The 24,475-nt window shown below is 51.9% G+C and overlaps 1 protein-coding gene across 1 annotated transcript; it reads right to left on the minus strand.

Moving 5' to 3' along the window:
- Positions 1–9,941: 9,941 nt before the first annotated feature.
- On the minus strand, positions 9,942–22,410 carry LOC123756227 (transcriptional regulatory protein AlgP-like). The gene is made up of 3 exons (XM_069336680.1): positions 22,354–22,410; positions 10,834–11,019; positions 9,942–10,724 (listed from the first exon to the last, which is right to left on the minus strand). The coding sequence occupies exons 1-3, from the start codon at positions 22,408–22,410 to the stop codon at positions 9,942–9,944; spliced, it is 1,026 nt and encodes a 341-aa protein (XP_069192781.1).
- Positions 22,411–24,475: the final 2,065 nt, after the last annotated feature.

Below are 24,475 nucleotides of genomic sequence, written 5' to 3' on the forward strand. Positions count from 1 at the left end.
TAATTTTAACTCAAATAAAAATAAATTTACATCATACCTAATGAAATGGGTAGCTTTATCATTTCATAAGAAAAAAAATTGAGAAAATATATTAATTCAGGAAAACTTGGCTTATTAGGCAAATCGGGCCTTGCATAGTAGGCCGAGAAGTGCATTCTGGCTACTAGGTACGACATATATATAAATATATATATATATATATATATATATATATATATATGTCGTACCTAATAGCCAGAACGCACTTCTCAGCCTACTATGCAAGGCCCGATTTGCCTAATAAGCCAAGTTTTTATGAATTAATGTTTTTTCGACTACCTAACCTACCTAACCTAACCTAACCTACCTTTTTCGGCAACCTAACCCAACCTAACCTATGAAGATAGGTTAGGTTAGGTAGGGTTGGTTAGGTTCGGTCATATATCTACGTTAATTTTAACTACAATAAAAAAAAATTGACCTCATACATAATGAAATGGGTAGCTTTATCATTTCATAAGAAAAAAAATAGAAAAAATATATTAATTCAGGAAAACTTGGCTTATTAGGCAAATCGGGCCTTGAATAGTAGGCCAAAAAGTGAGTTCTGGCTACTAGGTACGACATATATATATATATATATATATATATATATATATATATATATATATATATATATATATATATATATATATACATATACATATATATATATATACATATACATATATATATATATATATATATATATATATATATATATATATATATATATATATATATATATATATATATATATATATATGTCGTACCTAGTAGCCAGAACTCACTTTTCAGCCTACAATGCAAGGCCCGATTTGCCTAATAAGCCAAGTTTTCATGAAATAATATATTTTCTCTAATTTTTTTCTTATGAAATGATAAAGCAACCCATTTCATTATGTAAGAGGTGAATTTTTTTTTATTGGAGTTAAAATTAACGTAGATATATGACCGAACCTAACCAACCCTACCTAACCTAACCTAACCTATCTTTATAGGTTAGGTTAGGTTAGGTAGCCGAAAAAGTTAGGTTAGGTTAGGTTAGGTAGGTTAGGTAGTCGAAAAGCAATTAATTCATGAAAACTTGGCTTATTAGGCAAATCGGGCCTTGCATAGTAGGCTCAGAAGTGAGTTCTGGCTACTAGGTACGACATATATATATATATATATATATATATATATATATATATATATATATATATATATATATATATATATATATATATATATATATATATATTTAGGGGTACCACCACTGGTTTAATTAAAGGGACCCACATCCTCGAAGAAGAAAATAAATAGTGTTCAGAGTAGACCTTGTGGAGTCTCACTGAATACTTTAATCTTTTTCTCTCCTACCACCCCTATTATTATTTTTTTTTATTTGATTTTATTGCAATGCTACAGTTTACAGAAAAAACACACTTATATAACAATATACCAATCAGTGTTCGAAGACCTCGTCCAGCTCTTTGGGGGTCGGGTGCGTACCCAAGATACAGCACGCATTTCCCATTTGAACAGCGACACTGAGGCGCTGGAACATGAAACTGGCCGCTCTTGGGTCTCTAGTCTTCGCAATGAGTTCCTCGCCCAGGTCCTTCAGGAACTTAAGTGCACATTTACCCCAGGTGCCCAGAGTCTCAGAGCCTATTGGCACGAACCTGTAACAACGTTCTAGGTCCCTGTACTTGTTAGTTTTCTGGTTCTCCCTGAAGGTGGCCGCCCCGCCTCCCTCAGCTGTGCTGTAAGGTAGATAGGTATCAGCCAATGTAGATGCACACGTGTAATCCCACACGCAAAGTGAGCTGGCATCAGCAAGGGAGGAGATCAAATCTCTCACAGAGAAAAATAAAGACACCGAGCATCAGATTATCATCCAAAGGTAAGGTGGGAATGTTACATTGGAAGGAAATCCCTCTGTACCTGAAACATTTGCAGAACGACTGAAAAAGAGCTCAGAAGCAATGGACACAGTGAGGGAGGTAGCGATGCAAGCAGCTACGTCACAGGAAGCAGCAAGGTGCACCACTCAACTGCTGGAGAGAAAAAGATCAGTGGTAGTTGTAGGCATCAAAGAACAGGAAGGAGCCAACAGGCAAGAATGGAATGGCAAGGATAGAGAGGCAGTACATGGGCTACTGAAGGGGTTACAGATGGAAGGGGCAGTACATAACATTGAGATGGTTTTCAGGTTGGGCTGGTGCAGCAAGGACAGAAACCGACTTGTAAAGGTGGTGTTCACAAACGAAACCACGAAGGAGGATATTCTCGAAAGGAAGAGTCGCCTGCAGCATGTGGAGGGATAGAAAAAAGTATTCCTGCAGAGGGACAGGACGAAGGAGGAGGAGAGAGCCAGGGCAGCAGAGGCAAGGAGGAAGCGCAGGGAGAGAGGAGCAAACCAGGAAATCACAGCCCCCAACACAACAGTCCCAGAGACAAGAGGGGAACCCAAAACCAGCATCCCAGCAACACCAGAGAGGAGGGCAACACCACCACCCCCCTCTGCATAGAAAGCCTCCCTTCCCCCCACCCTACCTGTCCCCCACCCAACCCTCCCTCCACCCCCCACCCCATTCTGACCCTGACACCCCATCCCTATTCCCATTATGTCCCCCCTCCCACCTTTCCCCCCTCCCCCTTCATCCCATACCTCCTTCCCCCTCACCCCGTATCCTCCATGTCCCCCCTATCTCCTTAACCCACACCCTACCTGTCCCCTCTTCCCTTAAACCCCCACCCTCCACCCCAAAATCCTCTGAGACCCTGCAAACCATCTCACAGATCCTCTCACCCAAGGAACAGCTTCCCACACCAGCAGAATGCTCGCCAAGAAAGGGACATGAAAATGAACAGAAGAAAGTGAGCTTCAAGGCGATGTACACTAACATAGATGGGATTTCAAATAAAACAAGTATACTTGGAGAATGGGCACTAGAAGAAAACCTAGACATAATAGCACTCACAGAAACAAAGCTAACGAAAATCATACCAAACACAGTGTTTCCACAGGGTTACTATGTAGTGAGGAAAGAGAGAGAAGGGAGAGGAGGAGATGGTGTAGCTTTGCTACTAAGAAAAGGTTGGAGTTTCGAAGAGATGAAAATTCAGAACTGTGAAGGTTTCAGTGACTACATATCAGGCACCATAGCAACTGGAGGACAGAAAATTATAATAGTTGTCATATATAACCCCCTACGAATGACAGAAGACCCAGACAGGAATATGATAGAAACAACTTGGCCACCATCAATATAATTGAGAGATCAGCTTCTGTGGCTAGTAGGAACGGATCCAGACTTCTAATCATGGGAGACTTCAACCATGGGATGATAGATTGGGGGAACAGAGACCCACATGGAGGCCCAGACACATGGAGAGCTAAGCTGCTGGATGTGGCAACAAGAAACTTTCTAAGTCAAGACGTCAAGGGACCGACAAGAATGAGAGGAGGGGATGAACCAGCCTTGCTTGATCTGATATTTACCCTAAATGAGTCGGATATAAGGGAAGTTAAGTTGGAAGCCCCATTGGGAATGAGTGATCATAGTGTATTGAGCTTTGAGTACCTGGTTGAGCTGGGAATTATCACCCCCAAAAAAACTGGGAACCAAAGGGCTGGCGTACCAAAAGGAACACTATGAGGAAATAAATAAATTCCTATGGAATATACATTGGGACACAGATCTCGGAACCAAGTCCGTACAAGACATGATGGACTATGTCACCCAAAAATGTTAGGAGGCTGTAAGCAGGTTTGTCCCAGCCCGACAGGAAAAAAACAGAGAAGCAAGGGAAGAATCCGTGGTTTAATAGGGAATGTATGAAAGCAAAGGAGCTGAACAAAAGAGCATGAAGGAACTTCTGTAATAACAGAACACCAGAAAGTAGAGAGAGATACCAGACAACCAGGAACGAGTATGTCAGTGTGGGAAGAGCAGCTGAGAAAAGGTATGAAAATGATATAGCTAATAAAGCCAAGACCGAACCAAAGCTACTACACAGTCACATCAGGAGGAAGACAACAGTGAAGGAACAGGTGATGAAACTTAGGGTGGGCGAGGACAGGTACACATAGAATGACAAAGAGGTGTGTGAAGAACTCATCAAAAGGTTCCAGGAGGTCTTTACAATAGAACAGGGAGATGTCACGGCGCTAGAAGAGGTGGCAGCAAACCAGGTGACCTTGGATAGGTTCGAAATTACAAGAGATGAGGTCAAGAAGCACCTATTGGAGCTGGATGTGAGGAAACCTGTTGGGCCGGATGGAATCTCGCCATGGGTATTGCAAGAGTGGGCAGGAGCACTTTCTTACCACTCTCCATAGTGTATAGTAGGTCACTGGAAACGGGGGACCTCCCAGAAATATGGAAGACTGCTAATGTAGTACCAATATACAAAAAAGATGACAGACAAGAGGCACTGAACTACAGGCCGGTGTCCTTAACTTGTATACCACGCAAGGTGATGGAGAAGATTGTGAGAAAAAACCTAGTAACACATCTGGAGAGAAGAGACTTCGTGACAACCCATCAACATGGGTTCAGGTAGGGTAAATCTTGCCTTACAGGCTTGATAGAATTCTACGATCAGGTGACAAAGATTAAACAAGAAAGAGAAGGGTGGGCGGACTGCACTTTTTTGAACTGTCGGAAAGCCTTTGACACAGTACCCCATAAAAGGTTGATGCATAAGCTGGAGAAACAGGCAGGAGTAACTGGTAGGGCGCTCCAGTGGATAAGGGAGTACCTAAACAATAGGAAGCAGAGAGTTACAGTGAGGGGTGAGACCTCAGACTTGCGGGAAGTCACCAGTGGAGTACCATAGGGCTCTGTACTTGAACCTATCCTGTTTCTGATATATGTAAATGATCTCCCAGAGGGTATAGACTTATTCCTCTCAATGTTTGCTGACGACGCCAAAATTATGAGATGGATTAAGACAGAGGAGGACAGCTTGAGGCTTCAAGAAGACCTGGACAAGCTGCAGGAATGGTCGAACAAATGGCTGTTCGAGTTTAACCCAAGCAAATGTAATGTAATGAAGATAGGGGTAGGAAGCAGGAGACCAGATACAAGGTACCATTTGGGAGATGAAATACTTCATGAGTCAGAGAGAGAGAAAGACCTGGGAGTTGATATCACGACAGACCTGTCCCCTGAAGCTTATATCAAGAGGATAACGGCAGCAGCATATGCCAGGTTGGCTAACATAAGAACGGCCTTTAGAAACTTGTGTAAGGAATCTTTCAGAACATTATATACCACATATGTCAGACCAATCCTGGAGTATGCGGCTCCAGCATGGAGTCCATATCTAGTCAAGCATAAGGATAAAATGGAAAAGGTTCAAAGGTTTGCCATCAGATTTGTACCCGAGTTGAGAGGTATGAGCTACGAGGAGAGACTACGGGAATTAAACCTCACTTCGTTGGAAGACAGAAGAGTTAGGGGGGACATGATCACCACAATCAAGATTCTCAAGGGAATCGATAGGGTTGATAAAGACAGGCTGCTTAACACAAGGGGCACACGCACTAGGGGACACAGGTGGAAACTGAGTGCCCAAATGAGCCACAGAGATATTAGAAAGAACTTTTTTAGTGTCAGAATGGTTGACAAATGGAATGCATTAGGCAGTGATGTGGTAGAAGCTGACTCCATACACAGTTTCAAGTGTAGATATGATAGAGCCCAATAGGCTCAGGAACCTGTACGCCTGTTGATTGACAGTTGAGAGGCGGGACCAAAGAGCCAGAGCTCAACCCCCGCCAGCACAACTAGGTGAGTACAACTAGGTGAGAACGACCTGTTTACCTTCCCTCCACGGCTGCAGGGTGACTCCATCTGGGGGTTTTTGGCTGTTGTCAGGCCTGCACAATTGAGGTTCCCTTTGTGCTGGACACCCAGCTGAAGCCAAACTTCTCTTGATGATGTCATTGACTGCTTCATGTCTGGTGGGCAGTAGTGTGGGTAAGAGTACTGGTGGGCATTAGTGTGAGTGACAGTACTGGTGGGCAGTAGTGTGGGTGAGAGTACTGGTGGGCATTAGTGTGAGTGACAGTACTGGTGGGCAGTAGTGTGGGTGAGAGTACTGGTGGGCAGTAGTGTGGGTGAGAGTACTGGTGGGCAGTAGTAGTAGGCCTACAGGCAGTAGGCCCCCTGTTGGCCCCAGGCTTCGAGGCTACGAGGGTACTGGTGGGCAGTAATGTGGGGAAGGTACTGGTTGGCAGTAGTGTGGGTGAGGGGTACTGGTGGGCAGTAGTGCGGATGATAGTACTGGTGGGAAGTAGTGTGGAAGAGGTTACATGGGGGCAGTAGTGTGGGTGAGGTACTGGTGGGCAGTAGTGTCGGTGAGGTACTGGTGGGCAGTAGTGTCGGTGAGGGGACTGGTGGGCAGTAGTGTGGGTGAGGGTACTGGTGGGCAGTAGTGTGGGTGAGGGTACTTGTGGGCAGAAGTGTGGGTGAGCGTACTGGTGGGCAGTAGTGTGGGTGAGCGTACTGGTGGGCAGTAGTGTGGGTGAGCGTACTGGTGGGCAGTAGTGTGGGTGAGCGTACTGGTGGGCAGTAGTGTGGGTGAGCGTACTGGTGGGCAGTAGTGTGGGTGAGCGTACTGGTGGGCAGTAGTGTGGGTGAACGTACTGGTGGGCAGTAGTGTGCGTGAGGGTACTGGTGGGCAGTAGTGTGGGTGAGAGTACTGGTGGGCAGTAGTGTGGGTGAGGGTACTGGTGGGCAGTAGTGTGGGTGAGCGTACTGGTGGGCAGTAGTGTGGGTGAGGGTACTGGTGGGAAGTAGTGTGTCGATGAGGGTACTGGTGGGCAGTAGTGTGGGTGAGGGTACTGGTGGGCAGTAGTGTGTCGGTGAGGGTACTGGTGGGCAGTAGTGTGTCGGTGAGGGTACTGGTGTGCAGTAGTGTGGGTGAGGGTACTGGTGGGCAGTAGTGTGTCGGTGAGGGTACTGGTGGGGAGTAGTGTGGGTGAGGGTACTGGTGGGGAGTAGTGTGGGTGAGGGTACTGGTGGGGAGTAGTGTGGGTGAGGGTACTGGTGGGGAGTAGTGTGGGTGAGGGTACTGGTGGGGAGTAACGTTTGGGGGAAGGTACTACTTATATCCATTGTTTCGTGCTCTGTCTTGTGTTTGTCACCTGTTTGTTCACCTCACCCAATACGAGAAGAAGTGCGATGAATCTGTTTGTAAATAAAGTCCTTTAAAATGTAATAAGTAATTATGAAACGCGTTCAGGCGTCATACCATAAATAAAAATGAATTTTGGAGAATTGATATTTCCATTAGGACCGACAGTGAAGAAAAACATAAGAAATATTGAGAAAATTCGAGTTAGAATTAATTATTAATCTTACCTTCTCGCTTCTCGGTCATTTTCAACAACATATGTTTACAAGTCTTTCAATATATATAAATATATATATATATATATATATATATATATATATATATATATATATATATATATATATATATATATATATATATATATATATATATATATGTATATATACATATATATATTATTAAATATGACCGAAAAAGTAAGATTAATAATTCTAACACGAATTTTCTCTATCTTTCGTACATTTCTTTTCACTGTTGGTGGTAATTCAAAAATCAATTCTCCAAAATTCATTTTTATTTCTAGTCTGACGCAACACTTGAGCGCGTTTCGTAAAACTTATTACATTTTCAAAGACTTTACATGCACAACTGAATAGAACTTACACATCTGCGATTTGTTTATATCTACATTTGAGTGAGGTGGATGGGGTGAGGTGGCATTAATAGGGTATTAATTTCATCAACACAAGACAGAACACGAAACAATGGGTATTGAATGGAAGTGATTGTAGAAAGCCTATTGGTCCATATTTCTTGATGCTTCTATATTGGAGCGGAGTCTTGAGGTGGGTAGAATATAGTTGTGCATTAATTGGCTGTTGATTGCTGGTGTTGACTTTTTAATGTGTAGTGCCTCGCAAACGTCAAGCCACCTGCTATCGCTGTATCTATCGATGATTTCTGTGTTGTTTACTAGGATTTCTCTGGCGATGGTTTGGTTGTGGGAAGAGATTATATGTTCCTTAATGGAGCCCTGTTGCTTATGCATCGTTAAACGCCTAGAAAGAGATGTTGTTGTCTTGCCTATATACTCGGTTTTTTGGAGCTTACAGTCCCCAAGTGGGCATTTGAAGGCATAGACGACGTTGGTCTCTTTTAAAGCGTTCTGCTTTGTGTCTGGAGAGTTTCTCATGAGTAGGCTGGCCGTTTTTCTGGTTTTATAGTAAATCGCCAGTTGTATCCTCTGATTTTTGTCTGTAGGGATAACGTTTCTATTAACAATATCTTTCAGGACCCTTTCCTCCATTTTATGAGCTGTGGAAAAGAAGTTCCTGTAAAATAGTCTAATAGGGGGGTATAGGTGTTGTGTTAGTTGTCTCTTCAGAGGTTGCATGGCGTTTCACTTTCCTTCTTATGATGTCTTCGACGAAACCATTTGAGACGCCATTGTTGACTAGGACCTGCCTTACCCTACAGAGTTCTTCGTCGACTTGCTTCCATTCTGAGCTGTGGCTGAGAGCACGGTCGACATATGCGTTAACAACACTCCTTTTGCACCTGTCTGGGCAGTCGCTGTTGGCATTTAGGCACATTCCTATGTTCGTTTCCTTAGTGTAGACTGCAGTGTGGAAACCTCCGCTCTTTTCCATGACTGTTACATCTAGAAAGGGCAGCTTCCCATCCTTTTCCATCTCGTAAGTGAAACACAGCACGGAACTCTGCTCAAACGCCTCCTTCAGCTCCTGCAGATGTCTGACATCAGGTACCTGTGTAAAAATGTCGTCAACATACCTGCACTATATGGCCGGTTTCAAGTTCATGTCGACTAGGACTTTTTGCTCGATGGTACCCATGTAGAAGTTTGCAAACAGGACACCTAGGGGAGAACCCATGGCGACCCCATCTACTTGCTTATACATGTGCCCATCCGGGCTCAAGAAGGGTGCCTCTTTAGTACAAGCTTGGAGTAGTTTCCTTAGAATAATTTCTGGTATGTCAAGAGGAGTACAGGCTGGATCACGATACACTCTGTCGGCTATCATCCCGATTGTCTCGTCCACAGGTACGTTTGTGAACAGTGATTCTACGTCCAACGAGGCTCTTATCCCTGTGGCCCGTGTGCCCCGCAGTAAGTCAACAAATTCGTTTGGAGACTTCAGGCTGAAGGCTTCAGGCTGACTTCAGGCGCAAGGGACATAAGGAGCCAGCAGGCCGTTGAGTCGCTTCGCCAGTCTGTACGTGGGTGTGGGTATCTGGCTAATGATTGGCCGAAGTGGGTTTCCAGGCTTGTGTGTCTTGACATTTCCATACGCATATCCAGGTTTATATTCCCCAATAATCTTTGGCAGGTGGAGTCCGGATTTCTTGGCGTTCACAGTTTCGATCAGTTTGTTGACCTTTGCTTTTAATTCGGCTGTAGTGTCCTTCGTTACCCTTTGAAATTTAGTTTGGTCAGAGAGTATGAGGTTCATTTTCGCCAGATATTCGTCTTTTTTAAGAATGACGTATATTGGCGACTTGTCACCTCTCCTGACAACTATCTCCTTGTTCTCACGAAGGCTTTTAGCTGCCGCTTTGAGCTCGGGGGACAGTATGGTGCTTCTGTAATTGCCTCGATTCTTTCCTCCTTCCGCAATAAGTTCTGCTTGCAAGGTGTCTTTGGTAGTGACCTTCTTTTGTGTCTCGAGGTCGAATATGTCGTCCAACAGGATTTCCAACTCCACTTTCCGGGCCATTACACCCTCACACTCCTACCCTTCATCTCTCACCTCCATATTACCATATCTCTCTCTCTCTCCATCACCCCGCTCCGTCCCTCACCTTCTCTCACTTACCCTCACTATCCGTCATTACAGGATGTCCCAAGGGAGGGTTCCAGTGCAGCGACGGCAAGTGTCTTCCTCGCAGTCGACGATGTAACGGAGAGGTCGACTGTGTGGGCAGGGAGGACGAGCTGGAAGATGAGTGTTGTGAGTATATGGCTGGCTTGTTGCCTGGCTTGTGGGCTGTCTTCTTGTCTGGCTTGTGGGCTGGCTTGTGGCTGGCTTCTTGTCTGGCTTCTTGTCTGGCTTGATGTCTGGCTTGTTGTCTGGCTTGTGGGCTGGCTTGTTGTCTGGCTTGTGGGCTGGCTTGTTGTCTGGCTTGTGGGCTGGCTTGTTGTCTGGCTTGTGGGCTGGCTTGTTGTCTGGCTTGTTGTGTGGCTTGTTGTCTGGCTTGTTGTCTTGCTTGTTGTCTTGCTTGTTGTCTTGCTTGTTGTCTAGCTTGTTGTCTAGCTTGTTGTCTCGCTTGTTGTCTGGCTTGTAAGCTGGCTTGTTCCATGGCTTGTTAGCTGGCTTGTTGCCTTGTCTTGTAGGCTGGCTTGTTGCCTTAGCTTGTAGGCTGGCATGTTGCTTTGACTTGTAGGCTAGCTTTTGTCTTGGCTTGTAGGCTGGCTTGTTGCCTTGGCTTTTAGGTTGGCTTCTTTTCCTTGGCTTGTAGGCTGGCTTGTTTTCTTGGCTTGTAGGCTGGCTTGTTGTCTTGGCTTGTAGGCCGTTTTGTTGTCTTGGTTTGTCTGGTGGCTTGTTGTCTTGGCTTGTAGGCTGGCTTGATGTCTTGGTTTGTAGGCTGGCTTGTTGAATTGGCTTATAGTCTGGCTTGTTACCATTGGTTTGTACGCATGCTTGTTGTCTTAGTTTACCGACTGGCTTGTAGCCTTAGCTTGTAAGCTGGCTTGTTGCCTTGGCTTGTTGGCTGGCGTGTTACCTTGGCTTCAAGGCATGGCTTGTAGGCTGGCTTGTAGGCTGGCTTGTAGGCTGGCTTGTAGGCTGGCTTGTAGGCTGGCTTGTAGGCTGGCTTGTAAGCTGGCTTGTTGACTGTATTGAGCTGGAGGAGTGCTGTGAGTACATCACTGGCTTTTTGGCTGTTGACTGGCCTTTTTTGGTTGAGTTGCTGGAGTTTTTACTTAAGATAACGAGTGATTAGATTATGCGACTGGTTGGCCTAATTGCTGACTTGCATAGTGAGCAACCCGTCCTCTTAAAAATAACGTCACTTTTGGCTCGTATGCGCACTATGGCCAAATTTGGACGTAATTTGAAATGAAATCGACTCACAAAAGTGACGTACTGTCCCGTTTTCTGTTTGAGTCGTCCGGCGTACTCGGTAAGGTTAGAAAAGGAAACTTTCCATTAACGTTTTTTATAACGTTTTGAAACTTTATGAGAATTTCCTGCCCACCTAACCTATCAGAGGACCCTTAACTTACTGTTGTTGAGAAAAATAAACCCAAATTTATTTTCATTTGTTTTTTCATTTTCATATTACGTCCACTTTCGGCCATACTGGTAAACGAACAAAAGCGACGTTATTTTTAAGAGGACAAGTTGTTAGTGACTTGCTTGACTTTCTCATCGAGTGTGTTGGCAGGCGGGGAGAGCGAGCTGGAAGACGAGTGATGTGTTTATGTAGATGGCTTATTGGCTTATTCCCTCCTACTAGGCATATAGACTGGCTTGTCTCCCCTAATAGGTATACAGATTGGCTTGTCTCCCCTAATAGGCATACAGACTGGCTTGTCCCTCTACTAGACATATAGACTGGCTTGTACCCCCCTACTAGGCATACAGACTGGCTTATCCCCTTACTAAGCATATAGATTGGCTTGTCCCCCCTACTAGGCATACAGACTGGCTTGTCTCCCCTACTAGGCATATAGACTGGCTTGTCCCCTACTAGACATATAGACTGGCTTTCCCCCCTCCTACTAGCTATACAGACTGACTTGTCCCCTTACTAAGCATATAGACTGGCTTGTCCCCCCTACTAGGCATACAGACTGGCTTGTCCCCCGTACTAGGCATACAGACTGGTTTGTCCCCCCTACTAGGCATACAGACTGGCTTGTCCCCTTACTAATTATACAGACTGGCTTGTCCTCCCTACTAGGCATATAGACTGGCATGTCTCTCCTACTAGTCATAAAGACTGGCTTGTCCCCCTTCTAGGCATATAGACTGGCTTGTCTCTTCTACTAGGCATATAGACTGGCTTGGCTCTCCTACTAGTCATACAGACTGGCTTGTTCTTCTTCTAGGCACACAGACTGGCTTGTCTCCCATACTAGGTATACAGACTGGCTTGTCCTCCTAGTAAGCATACAGACTGGCTTGTCCCCCCTACTAGGCATATAGACTGGCTTGTCCTCCAAGTAAGCATACAGACTGGCTTGTCCTCCTAGTAAGCATACAGACTGGCTTGTCCCCCCTACTAGGTATACAGACTGGCTTGGCTCTCCTACTAGTCATACAGACTGGCCTGGACGCCTTACCGTCTGGGCAAGGTGACCGGAGGGGTTCCCAAGCGGGCAGGTTAAGGGACCGGGGTAGAGAGAAAAGTCTAAAATATCGTAAGTATCCTTTATGTTGGGCTGATTGTTATACACAATATATATATTATGACCAAGAAATAGAGAAATTGTTCCTACGTTGTATCCAATATGCATTATCCTACATTGTAGCGGATGACAAAACTGTTTCAAGCACTAATATGCTACAAAGTCTTACCAAATATATCCTTGAAATCATTTTAGCTACAGCAGCATCTTCAAGGTCACCCAACACCCACCTCTCGACCTCAAGGTCACCCAACACTCACCTCTCAACCCCAAGGTCACCCAACACTCACCTCTCAACCCCAAGGTCACTCAACACTCACCTCTCTTCCCCAAAGTTACCCAGCACTCACCTCTCTACCCCAAGGTCACCCAACACTCTCCTCTCTACCCGAAGGTCACCCAACACTCGCCTATCTACCCCAAGACCACCCAACACTCACCTCTCTACCCCAAGGTCACTCAACACTCACCTCTCGACCCCAAGGTCACCCAACACTCACCTCTCTACCCCAAGGGTACCCAACACTCTCCTCTCTACCCCAAGGTCACCAAACACTCGCCTCTCGACCCCAAGGTCACCCAACACTCGCCTCTCGAGCCCAAGGTCACCCAACACTCGCCTCTCGAGCCCAAGGTCACCCAACACTCGCCTCTCGAGCCCAAGGTCACTCAACACTCTCCTCTCTACCCCAAGGTCACCCAACACTCTCCTCTCTACCCCAAGGTCACCCAACACTCACCTCTCTACCCCAAGGTCACTCAACACTCACCTCTCGACCCCAAGGTCACCCAACACTCACCTCTCTACCCCAAGATCACCCAACACTCGCCTCTCGACCCAAAGGTCACCCAACACTCTCCTCTCGACCCCAAGGTCACCCAACACTCTCCTCTCGAGCCCAAGGTCACCCAACAGTTAACCTAAGGTGCCACCGCCTGACTGATACTGGCCTTCAGATGCTGGGTGCTAGACGACACTAAGAAAGTTAGTTCCTAGTCATTTTTTACCGTCAGTATGCTGATGGCAAATTAATCAAGTCTTCTGGCTTCAGAACTCGCTATCAGCTCCCAAATTTGGCCATAGTGCGCATACGAGCCAAAAGTGACGTTATTTTTAAGAGGACGGGTTGATGGGCTGACCTGTGTGTGCCCAGCTATTCCCAGCAAATGGTAGAGAGAAGGACAGTGGCCTTCACCTAGCTGCTAGGCCCTCGTGCATATGTTCACCCTACCAGTGATACCATCACAAGAGTATAAGACTCAAGAAAGGGTAATTTGACAAGTAAATCAGACAGTAAAGCAAAAGGGATGGAAACCCCGAACTGTAGCAGTATACTCTGTGAACAAAACACGATTACAGTTAATACTAAAACATCTTTGTAGCTCATAAACATGAATTTATTGAAACTGGTAAACACTTCCTATACAAGAAAGTCCTAACAAAGCAACTGAATTTCAAAGTTTATTGTATTTGAACAGGGAAAAGTATTAAGAGTTTATAGAAGCAAGTGGATCCAAGAACCAGCTATCAGAGGAATTGCCCACAGCGCCACACTCCCTCTTATCCTTGCCCACAGCGCCACACTCCCTCTTATCCTTGCCCACAGCGCCACACTCCCTCTTATCCTTGCCCACAGCACCACACTCCCTCTTATCCTTACCCACAGCACTACACTCCCTCTTATCCTTGCCCACAGCACCACACTTCCTGTGACTCCCTGGGGAGTGTGACCCATCCTGTTGGTCTGGCGGAGAATGTGATCCATCCTGGTGGTCTAGCGGGGAGTGTGACCAATCCTGATGGTCTGGCGGGGAGTGTGACCAATCCTGGTGGTCTGGCGGGGAGTGTGACCAATCCTGGTGGTCTGGCGGGGAGTGTGACCAATCCTGGTGGTCTGGCGGGGAGTGTGACCAATCCTGGTGGTCTGGCGGGGAGTGTGACCCATCCTGTTGGTCTGGCGGGGAATGTGACCCATCCTGGTGGTCTAGCGGGGAGTGTGACCAATCCTGGTGGTCTGGCGGGGACGGTGACCCCTACTGGTGGTCTGGCGGGGACGGTGACCCCTGCTGGTGGTCTGGAGGAGAGGGTGACCCCTGCTGGTGGTCTGGCGGGGAGTGTGACCCATCCTGGTGGTCTGGAGGAGAGGGTGACCCCTGCTGGTGGCCTGGCGGGGAGTGTGACCCTTCTTGGTGGTCTGGCGGGGAGTGTGACCCTTCTTGGTGGTCTGGCGGGGAGTGTGACCCTTCTTGGTGGTCTGGTGGGGAGTGTGACCCTTCTTGGTGGTCTGGCGGGGAGGGTGACCCATCCTGGTGGTCTGGCGGGGAGTGTGACCCCTCCTGGTGGTCTGGCGGGGAGGGTGACCCCTCCTGGTGGTCTGGCGGGGAGTGTGACCCCTCCTGGTGGTCTGGCGGGGAGGGTGACCCCTCCTGGTGGTCTGGCGGGGAGTGTGACCCCTCCTGGTGGTCTGGCGGGGAGGGTGACCCCTCCTGGTGGTCTGGCGGGGAGTGTGACCCCTCCTGGTGGTCTGGCGGGGAGTGTGACCCCTCCTGGTGGTCTGGCGGGGAGGGTGACCCCTCCTGGTGGTCTGGCGGGGAGGGTGACCCCTCCTGGTGGTCTGGCGGGGAGGGTGACCCCTCCTGGTGGTCTGGCGGGGAGTGTGACCCCTCCTGGTGGTCTGGCGGGGAGGGTGACCCTTCTTGGTGGTCTAGCGGGGAGTGTGACCCCTCCTGGTGGTCTGGCGGGGAGGGTGACCCCTCCTGGTGGTCTGGCGGGGAGTGTGACCCCTCCTGGTGGTCTGGCGGGGAGTGTGACCCCTCTTGGTGGTCTGGCGGGGAGGGTGACCCCTCCTGGTGGTCTGGCTGGGAGTGTGACCCCTCCTGGTGGTCTGGCGGGGAGGGTGACCCCTCCTGGTGGTCTGGCGGGGAGTGTGACCCCTCCTGGTGGTCTGGCGGGGAGTGTGACCCCTCCTGGTGGTCTGGCGGGGAGGGTGACCCCTCCTGGTGGTCTGGCGGGGAGTGTGACCCCTCCTGGTGGTCTGGCGGGGAGGGTGACCCTTCTTGGTGGTCTGGCGGGGAGTGTGACCCCTCCTGGTGGTCTGGCAGGGAGGGTGACCCCTCCTGGTGGTCTGGCGGGGAGTGTGACCCCTCCGGTGGTCTGGCGGGGAGTGTGACCCCTCCTGGTGGTCTGGCGGGGAGGGTGACCCCTCCTGGTGGTCTGGCGGGGAGTGTGACCCCTCCTGGTGGTCTGGCAGGGAGTGTGACCCCTCCTGGTGGTCTGGCAGGGAGTGTGACCCCTCCTGGTGGACTGGCGGGGAGGGTGACCCCTCCTGGTGGTCTGGCGGGGAGTGTGACCCCTGCTGGTGGTCTGGCGGGGAGGGTGACCCCTGCTGGTGGTCTGGCGCGGAGTGTGACCCCTCCTGGTGGTCTGGCGGGGAGTGTGACCCCTGCTGGTGGTCTGGCGGGGAGGGTGACCCCTGCTGGTGGTCTGGCGGGGATGGTGACCCCTCCTGGTGGTCTGGCGGGGAGTGTGACCCCTGCTGGTGGTCTGGCGGGGAGGGTGACCCCTCCTGGTGGTCTGGCGGGGAGGGTGACCCCTCCTGGTGGTCTGGCAGGGAGGGTGACCCCTCCTGGTGGTCTGGCGGGGAGGGTGACCCCTGCTGGTGGTCTGGCGGGGAGGGTGACCCCTCCTGGTGGTCTGGCGGGGAGGGTGACCCCTCCTGGTGGTCTGGCGGGGAGGGTGACCCCTCCTGGTGGTCTGGCGGGGAGGGTGACCCCTCCTGGTGGTCTGGCGGGGAGGGTGACCCCTGCTGGTGGTCTGGTGGGGAGGGTGACCCCTCCTGGTGGTCTGGCGGGGAGGGTGACCCCTCCTGGTGGTCTGGCGGGGAGTGTGACCCCTCCTGGTGGTCTGGCGGGGAGGGTGACCCCTCCTGGTGGTCTGGCGGGGAGGGTGACCCCTCCTGGTGGTCTGGCGGGGATGGTGACCCCTCCTGGTGGTCTGGCGGGGAGTGTGACCCCAGCTGGTGGTCTGGCGGGGAGGGTGACCCCTCCTGGTGGTCTGGCGGGGAGGGTGACCCCTGCTGGTGGTCTGGCGGGGAGGGTGACCCCTCCTGGTGGTCTGGCGGGGAGGGTGACCCCTCCTGGTGGTCTGGCGGGGAGGGTGACCCCTCCTGGTGGTCTGGCGGGGAGGGTGACCCCTCCTGGTTGTCTGGCGGGGAGGGTGACCCCTCCTGGTGGTCTGGCGGGGAGGGTGACCCCTCCTGGTGGTCTAGCGGGGAGGGTGACCCCTCCTGGTGGTCTAGCGGGGAGGGTGACCCCTCCTGGTGGTCTAGCGGGGAGGGTGATCCCTCCTGGTGGTCTAGCGGGGAGGGTGACCGTCCTGGTGGTCTAGCGGGGAGGGTGACCCCTCCTGGTGGTCTAGCGGGGAGGGTGACCCCTCCTGGTGGTCTAGCGGGGAGGGTGACCCCTGCTGGTGGTCTGGCGGGGAGGGTGACCCCTCCTGGTGGTCTGGCAGGGAGGGTGACCCCTCCTGTTGGTCTGGCGGGGAGTGTGACCCCTCCTGGTGGTCTGGCGGGGAGTGTGACCCCTCCTGGTGGTCTGGCGGGGAGGGTGACCCCTCCTGGTGGTCTGGCGGGGAGTGTGACCCCTCCTGGTGGTCTGGTAGGGAGTTTGACCCCTCCTGGTGGTCTGGCAGGGAGTGTGACCCCTCCTGGTGGACTGGCGGGGAGTGTGACCCCTCCTGGTGGTCTGGCGGGGAGTGTGACCCCTGCTGGTGGTCTGGCGGGGAGGGTGACCCCTGCTGGTGGTCTGGCGCGGAGTGTGACCCCTCCTGGTGGTCTGGCGGGGAGTGTGACCCCTGCTGGTGGTCTGGCGGGGAGGGTGACCCCTGCTGGTGGTCTGGCGGGGATGGTGACCCCTCCTGGTGGTCTGGTGGGGAGTGTGACCCCTGCTGGTGGTCTGGCGGGGAGGGTGACCCCTCCTGGTGGTCTGGCGGGGAGGGTGACCCCTCCTGGTGGTCTGGCAGGGAGGGTGACCCCTCCTGGTGGTCTGGCGGGGAGGGTGACCCCTGCTGGTGGTCTGGCGGGGAGGGTGACCCCTCCTGGTGGTCTGGCGGGGAGGGTGACCCCTCCTGGTGGTCTGGCGGGGAGGGTGACCCCTCCTGGTGGTCTGGCGGGGAGGGTGACCCCTCCTGGTGGTCTGGCGGGGAGGGTGACCCCTGCTGGTGGTCTGGTGGGGAGGGTGACCCCTCCTGGTGGTCTGGCGGGGAGGGTGACCCCTCCTGGTGGTCTGGCGGGGAGTGTGACCCCTCCTGGTGGTCTGGCGGGGAGGGTGACCCCTCCTGGTGGTCTGGCGGGGAGTGTGACCCCTCCTGGTGGTCTGGCGGGGATGGTGACCCCTCCTGGTGGTCTGGCGGGGAGTGTGACCCCAGCTGGTGGTCTGGCGGGGAGGGTGACCCCTCCTGGTGGTCTGGCGGGGAGGGTGACCCCTGCTGGTGGTCTGGCGGGGAGGGTGACCCCTCCTGGTGGTCTGGCGGGGAGGGTGACCCCTCCTGGTGGTCTGGCGGGGAGGGTGACCCCTCCTGGTGGTCTGGCGGGGAGGGTGACCCCTCCTGGTGGTCTGGCGGGGAGGGTGACCCCTCCTGGTTGTCTGGCGGGGAGGGTGACCCCTCCTTGTGGTCTGGCGGGGAGGGTAACCCCTCCTGGTGGTCTAGCGGGGAGGGTGACCCCTCCTGGTGGTCTGGCGGGGAGGGTGACCCCTCCTGGTGGTCTAGCGGGGAGGGTGACCCCTCCTGGTGGTCTAGCGGGGAGGGTGACCCCTGCTGGTGGTCTGGCGGGGAGGGTGACCCCTCCTGGTGGTCTGGCGGGGAGGGTGACCCCTGCTGGTGGTCTGGCGGGGAGGGTGACCCCTCCTGGTGGTCAGGCGGGGAGGGTGACCCCTCCTGGTGGTCTGGCGGGGAGTGTGACCCCTCCTGGTGGTCTGGCGGGGAGTGTGACCCCTCCTGGTGGTCTGGCGGGGAGGGTGACCCCTCCTGGTGGTCTGGCGGGGAGTGTGACCCCTCCTTGTGGTCTGGCGGGGAGGGTGACCCCTCCTGGTGGTCTGGCGGGGAGTGTGACCCCTCCTGGTGGTCTGGCGGGGAGTGTGACCCCTCCTGGTGGTCTGGCGGGGAGGGTGACCCCTCCTGGTGGTCTGGCGGGGAGTGTGACCCCTCCTGGTGGTCTGGCGGGGAGGGTGACCCCTCCTGGTGGTCTGGCGGGGAGTGTGACCCCTCCTGGTGGTCTGGCGGGGAGGGTGACTCCTCCTGGTGGTCTGGATGGGAGGGTGACCCCTCCTGTTGGTCTGGCGGGGAGGGTGACCCCTCCTGGTGGTCTGGCGGGGAGGGTGACCCCTTCTGGTGGTCTGGCGGGGAGGGTGACCCCTCCTGTTGGTCTGGCGGGGAGGGTGACCCCTCCTGGAGGTCTGGCGGGGAGGGTGACCCCTCCTGGTGGTCTGGCGGGGAGGGTGACCCCTCCTGTTGGTCTGGCGGGGAGTGTGACCCCTCCTGGTGGTCTGGCGGGGAGGGTGACCCCTCCTGGTGGTCTGGCGGGGAGGGTGACTCCTCCTGTTGGTCTGGCGGGGAGGGTGACCCCTCCTGGTGGTCTGGCGGGGAGGGTGACCCCTCCTGTTGGTCTGGCGGGGAGGGTGACCCCTCCTGTTGGTCTGGCGGGGAGGGTGACCCCTCCTGGTGGTCTGGCTTGGAGGGTGACCCCTCCTGGTGGTCTGGCGGGGAGGGTGACCCCTCCTGGTGGTCTGGCGGGGAGGGTGACCCCTCCTGGTGGTCTGGCGGGGAGGGTGACCCCTCCTGGTGGTCTGGCGGGGAGGGTGACCCCTCCTGGTTGTCTGGCGGGGAGGGTGACCCCTCCTGGTGGTCTGGCGGGGAGGGTGACCCCTCCTGGTGGTCTAGCGGGGAGGGTGACCCCTCCTGGTGGTCTAGCGGGGAGGGTGACCCCTCCTGGTGGTCTGGCGGGGAGGGTGACCCCTCCTGGTGGTCTAGCGGGGAGGGTGACCCCTCCTGGTGGTCTAGCGGGGAGGGTGACCCCTCCTGGTGGTCTAGCGGGAGGGTGACCCCTCCTGGTGGTCTAGCGGGGAGGGTGACCCCTCCTGGTGGTCTAGCGGGGAGGGTGACCCCTCCTGGTGGTCTAGCGGGGAGGGTGACCCCTCCTGGTGGTCTAGCGGGGAGGGTGACCCCTCCTGGTGGTCTAGCGGGGAGGGTGACCCCTCCTGGTGGTCTAGGCGGGGAGGGTGACCCCTCCTGGTGGTCTAGCGGGGAGGGTGACCCCTCCTGGTGGTCTAGCGGGGAGGGTGACCCCTCCTGGTGGTCTAGCGGGGAGGGTGACCCCTCCTGGTGGTCTAGCGGGGAGGGTGACCCCTCCTGGTGGTCTAGCGGGGAGGGTGACCCCTCCTGGTGGTCTAGCGGGGAGGGTGACCCCTCCTGGTGGTCTGGCGGGGAGGGTGACCCCTCCTGGTGGTCTAGCGGGGAGGGTGACCCCTCCTGGTGGTCTGGCGGGGAGGGTGACCCCTCCTGGTGGTCTGGCGGGGAGGGTGACCCCTCCTGGTGGTCTAGCGGGGAGGGTGACATATAGTGGCGAGCTTCATCTAGGACTTCACTCTCTTCTCACAACAAGTAATTAATGCCCTACAAACCTGCCGGCTTCCTCAAATGGTGCTGCTGACAGGCCAAAGGTCTCCCGTGACCTCATGACCTCCCATCCTGACACAACTGTACAATAGTTGTTATGTCGTGATGGTGTTATTGAGAGTGATGGTTGTATCTCTAGTTAAGTTGTTAGAGATTTCCCAAGTGATTGTGCAAACGATGGTGTTATTTAATTCCCAAGTGATGATGCAAGTCATGGCGTTAGTGATGGTGACAGTGATGTTGAAAGTGATAGTGATAGTTCCGAGGTGAGATACATCATAACCTAACACCTGCCTTCTCTCTCTCTCTCTCCCACTAGTTCTGACGCCGGTCAGCAAGTCCAGCGCCCCCACCATACCCAGGCTCCACATCGCCTTCTGCAGTAAGTCTCCAAGGAGAACTCTGACGTCTTCAATGTAACCTTATTGGCGGTGTGTGTACTCACCTAGTTGTACTCACGTGGTTGTTCTTGCGGGTGGGAATTAAGCTTTTTAGTCCCGCCTCTCAACCGTCAATCCACTGGTGTACAGATTTCTGAACCTACTGGGCTCAATCATATCTTCATCTGAAACTGAGTATAGAGTCTGCCTCCACTAAATCACTTTCTAGTTCATTCCATCTGTTAACTACTCTGACACTGAAACAATTCTTTCTAATGTCTATGTGGATCATTTGGGTACTATGTTTCCATCTGTGTCCCCTTGTTCGTGTCCCACCCGTGCTAACGAGTTTGTCTTTGTCTGCCCTCTCAATTCCCTGAAAATTTTGTAGGTGGTTATCATGTCTCCCCTTACTCCTCTGTTTTCCATGGACGTGAGGCTCAGCACCTTTAGTCTGTCCTCGCAGCCCATACCTCTAAATTCCGGGACCAGTCTGGTACGTGGCATACCGCTGACTCTTCTCTAACTTTGTCCTGTGTTTAACTATGAATGTGACCCCTCCTGGAGGTCTGGCGGGGAGGGTGACCCCTCCTGGAGGTCTGGCGGGGAGGGTGACCCCTCCTGGTGGTCTGGCGGGGAGGGTGACCCCTCCTGGTGGTCTGGCGGGGAGGGTGACCCATCCTGGTGGTCTGGCGGGGAGGGTGACCCCTCCTGGTGGTCTGGCGGGGAGTGTGACCCCTCCTGGTGGTCTGGCTGGGAGGGTGACCCCTGCTGGTGGTCTGGCGGGGAGGGTGACCCCTCCTGGTGGTCTGGCGGGGAGGGTGACCCCTCCTGGTGGTCTGGCGGGGAGGGTGACCCCTCCTGGTGGTCTGGTGGGGAGGGTGACCCCTCCTGGTGGTCTGGCGGGGAGGGTGACCCCTCCTGGAGGTCTGGCGGGGAGGGTGACCCCTCCTGGAGGTCTGGCGGGGAGGGTGACCCCTCCTGGAGGTCTGGTGGGGAGGGTGACCTCTCCTGGAGGACTGGCAGAGTTTATGTTATCTCAGGCTGGTGCTGCTTATTGCAGGATTGGTCTGACATAAGTGGTATACATTGGTATACGATCCCTTACAAAAGTTTCTAAAGGAAGTTCTTATGCTGGCCAACCTAGCATATGCCGCTGATGATTTCCTTTTGATGTGGGCTTCTGGGAACAGGTTCGGTGTGATATCAACCCCCAGATTTTTCTCTCTATTTGACTCTTGCAGGATTTCACCTCCCAGATGGTACCTTGTGTTCTGCCTTCTCCTCCCTTCACCTAATTTCATTATTTTACACTTTCCTGGGGTTGAACTTTAGTAGCCATTTTCTAGACTATTTCACCAGTTTGTCCAGGTCGTCCTGTAGTCTCTGTCTATCTTCATCCGTCTTGATTCTTCTTATAATGTTTGCATCATCAGTAAACATGGAGAGGCATGAGTCTATACCCTCTGGAAGATCGTGTACACATATTAGAAACTGGATGGATCCAAGTACAGAGCCCTATGGGACTCCGCTGGTGACATCTCGCCACTCTGATATCGTTCCCCCCCCCCTCTTTACAGTTACTCGCTGTTTCCTGTTGTTTAGATTCTCCCAAATCCACTGGAGCACCTTACCTTTTATTCCTGTCGGTTGCTCCAACTTTTGTAACTGCCTCTAATGGGGTACTGTGTCAAAAGCTTTCTGACAGTTCAAGAAAATGCAGTCTGCCCACCCTTTTCTTTTTGCCTAATATTTGTTGCTTGATCATAGAATTCTATTAAACCTGTGAGGCACGATTTATCATTTCTGAACATGCTGGTGGTGTCTTACAAAGTTACTTTCCCTCCAGATCCTCTACGAGCCTTTTCCTCACGATTTCCTCCATCACCTTGCATGTTATGCAAGTTAAGGAAACTGGCCTGTAGTTCAATGCTTCTTACGTGTCACCTTTTTTGTATATAGGGACTACATTAGCTGTCTTCCAGCTTTCTGGTAGGTCTCCTGTTTCCGGTGACCTGTTAAACACCATAGAGCGTGACACACTTAGTGATTCTGCACCTTCTTTTAGTATTTGCGATGAAATTCTGCCAGGCCCAACAGCCTTTGTCATATTCAGTTCCAGCAGATTCCTTTTGACCTCATCACTGGTGAGGTCAAATTCCTTCAAGGTTGCTTGGTTTGCCGCCTCCTCATTTAGTGCAGGGGCTTCTCCTTGATTTTTTGTGAAAACTTCCTTGAATCTCTTATTGAGTTCTTCACACACCTCCTTGTCATTCTCTGTGTATCTATTCTCCCGTGTTCTCAATTTAATCACTTGTTCCTTCGCCGCTGTTTTCCTCTTGATGTGGCTGTGGAGCAGTTTTGGTTGGGTCTTGACTACACTTGCGATGTCATTTTCATACTGTCTCTGCTTTTCTCCTCATTCTGAGGTACTCATTTCTTGCCCTCTTGTATCTCTCCCTGCTCTCTTGTGTTCTGTTATTCATGTCGTTTCTCCATGTTCTTTTACTCAATTCCTTCGCTACCTTTTATTCCTGGTTGAACTATGGAGTCGTTTGTTGCTTTTCGTTTTTCTCCTTCTATACCGAGATAAACCTGTATGCTTCCTGGCACTTCTGGGTGACATCATATCCTGTACTGTCTTCTCTCTGGGTTTTGTTCCCATTATATTCCTCAGGAAGTTCATCATCTCGTCATATTTTCATCTTCGCTAATTTAGTTTTTCCCTTTCGATCCCATCCTTGGATAGGTTATCCCTACCGCAACCAGATACTCAAATGTCAATACACTGTGGTCACTCATTCCAATGGGGGTTTCAAATTTGATTTTCCTTATTTCTGACTCATTCAAGGTGAATATCAGATCGAATCCAGCTGGTTCGTCTTTTCCTCTCATTCTAGTGGGTTCCCTGACATGTTGACTCAGAAAGTTCCATGTTGCCACTTCCAAGAGTTTATAGCTCTCCAAGTATCGGCACCTCCATGTAGGTTCTCATCTTCCCAGTCAATCTTTCCATGCTTGAAATCGTCTATGATTAAGAGTCTGGAGTCATTCCTACAGGCAACTGAAGCTGCTCTCTCTTTCTATTATATTATTGGTTGCCATGTTGTAAATTTCAAACTCCTGTCTGGGTCTTCTGTCATTTAGTGGAGGGTTGTATATGACTGCCACTATTATCTTTGGTTCACACATTGTCACAGTTCTTGTTATGGGTCATTACATGTGAATTCACCAAAGGCCTCCCACTAGACCCTTTCTAAATCTAATGAAATTTTGTAATAAAGTAGTCCTTGAGCCGGTCGGCCGAGCGGACAGCACGCTGGACTTGTGATCCTGTGGTCCCGGGTTCGATCCCAGGCGCCGGCGAGAAACAATGGGCAGAGTTTCTTTCACCCTATGCCCCTGTTACCTAGCAGTAAAATAGGTACCTGGGTGTTAGTCAGCTGTCACAGGCTGCTTCCTGGGGGTGGAGGCCTGGTCGAGGACCGGACCGCGGGGACACTAAAGCCCCGAAATCATCTCAAGATAGACCCCAAATGACATTGTGCAAAATATTAGAACTCAATCTGCTTTAGTTCTTAAATAATAGGTCCATGTTCAATGGGCTCTCATCCCGTTAATGCGTACATATCGTAAAAAGGGCCAACTTTGACCCCCTTTATCAAATCACGTCTAGTGCCCAGAGAGGTGTGAAATTTGGCATACCAGGACAACGTTTGGTGCGGAATACAGCGGCGTAATCAGAAAAGTAGTTTGGGGGTAGCACCAGGCTGTGATACCTGATCAACCAGGCTGTGACTCATACGTCAGGCTGCGAGCAGCCGCGTCCAGCAGCCTGGTTGATCAGTCCGGCAACCAGGAGGCCTGGTCGACGACCGGGCCGCGGGGACGCTAAGCCCCGGAAACACCTCAAGGTAACCTCAAGGTAGTCATTCAGCTACCAATCCATGCTAAAATCAC

This window comes from Procambarus clarkii, chromosome 36 (assembly GCF_040958095.1).
Source record: "Procambarus clarkii isolate CNS0578487 chromosome 36, FALCON_Pclarkii_2.0, whole genome shotgun sequence".
NCBI classification, from domain to species: Eukaryota; Metazoa; Arthropoda; class Malacostraca; order Decapoda; family Cambaridae; genus Procambarus; species Procambarus clarkii.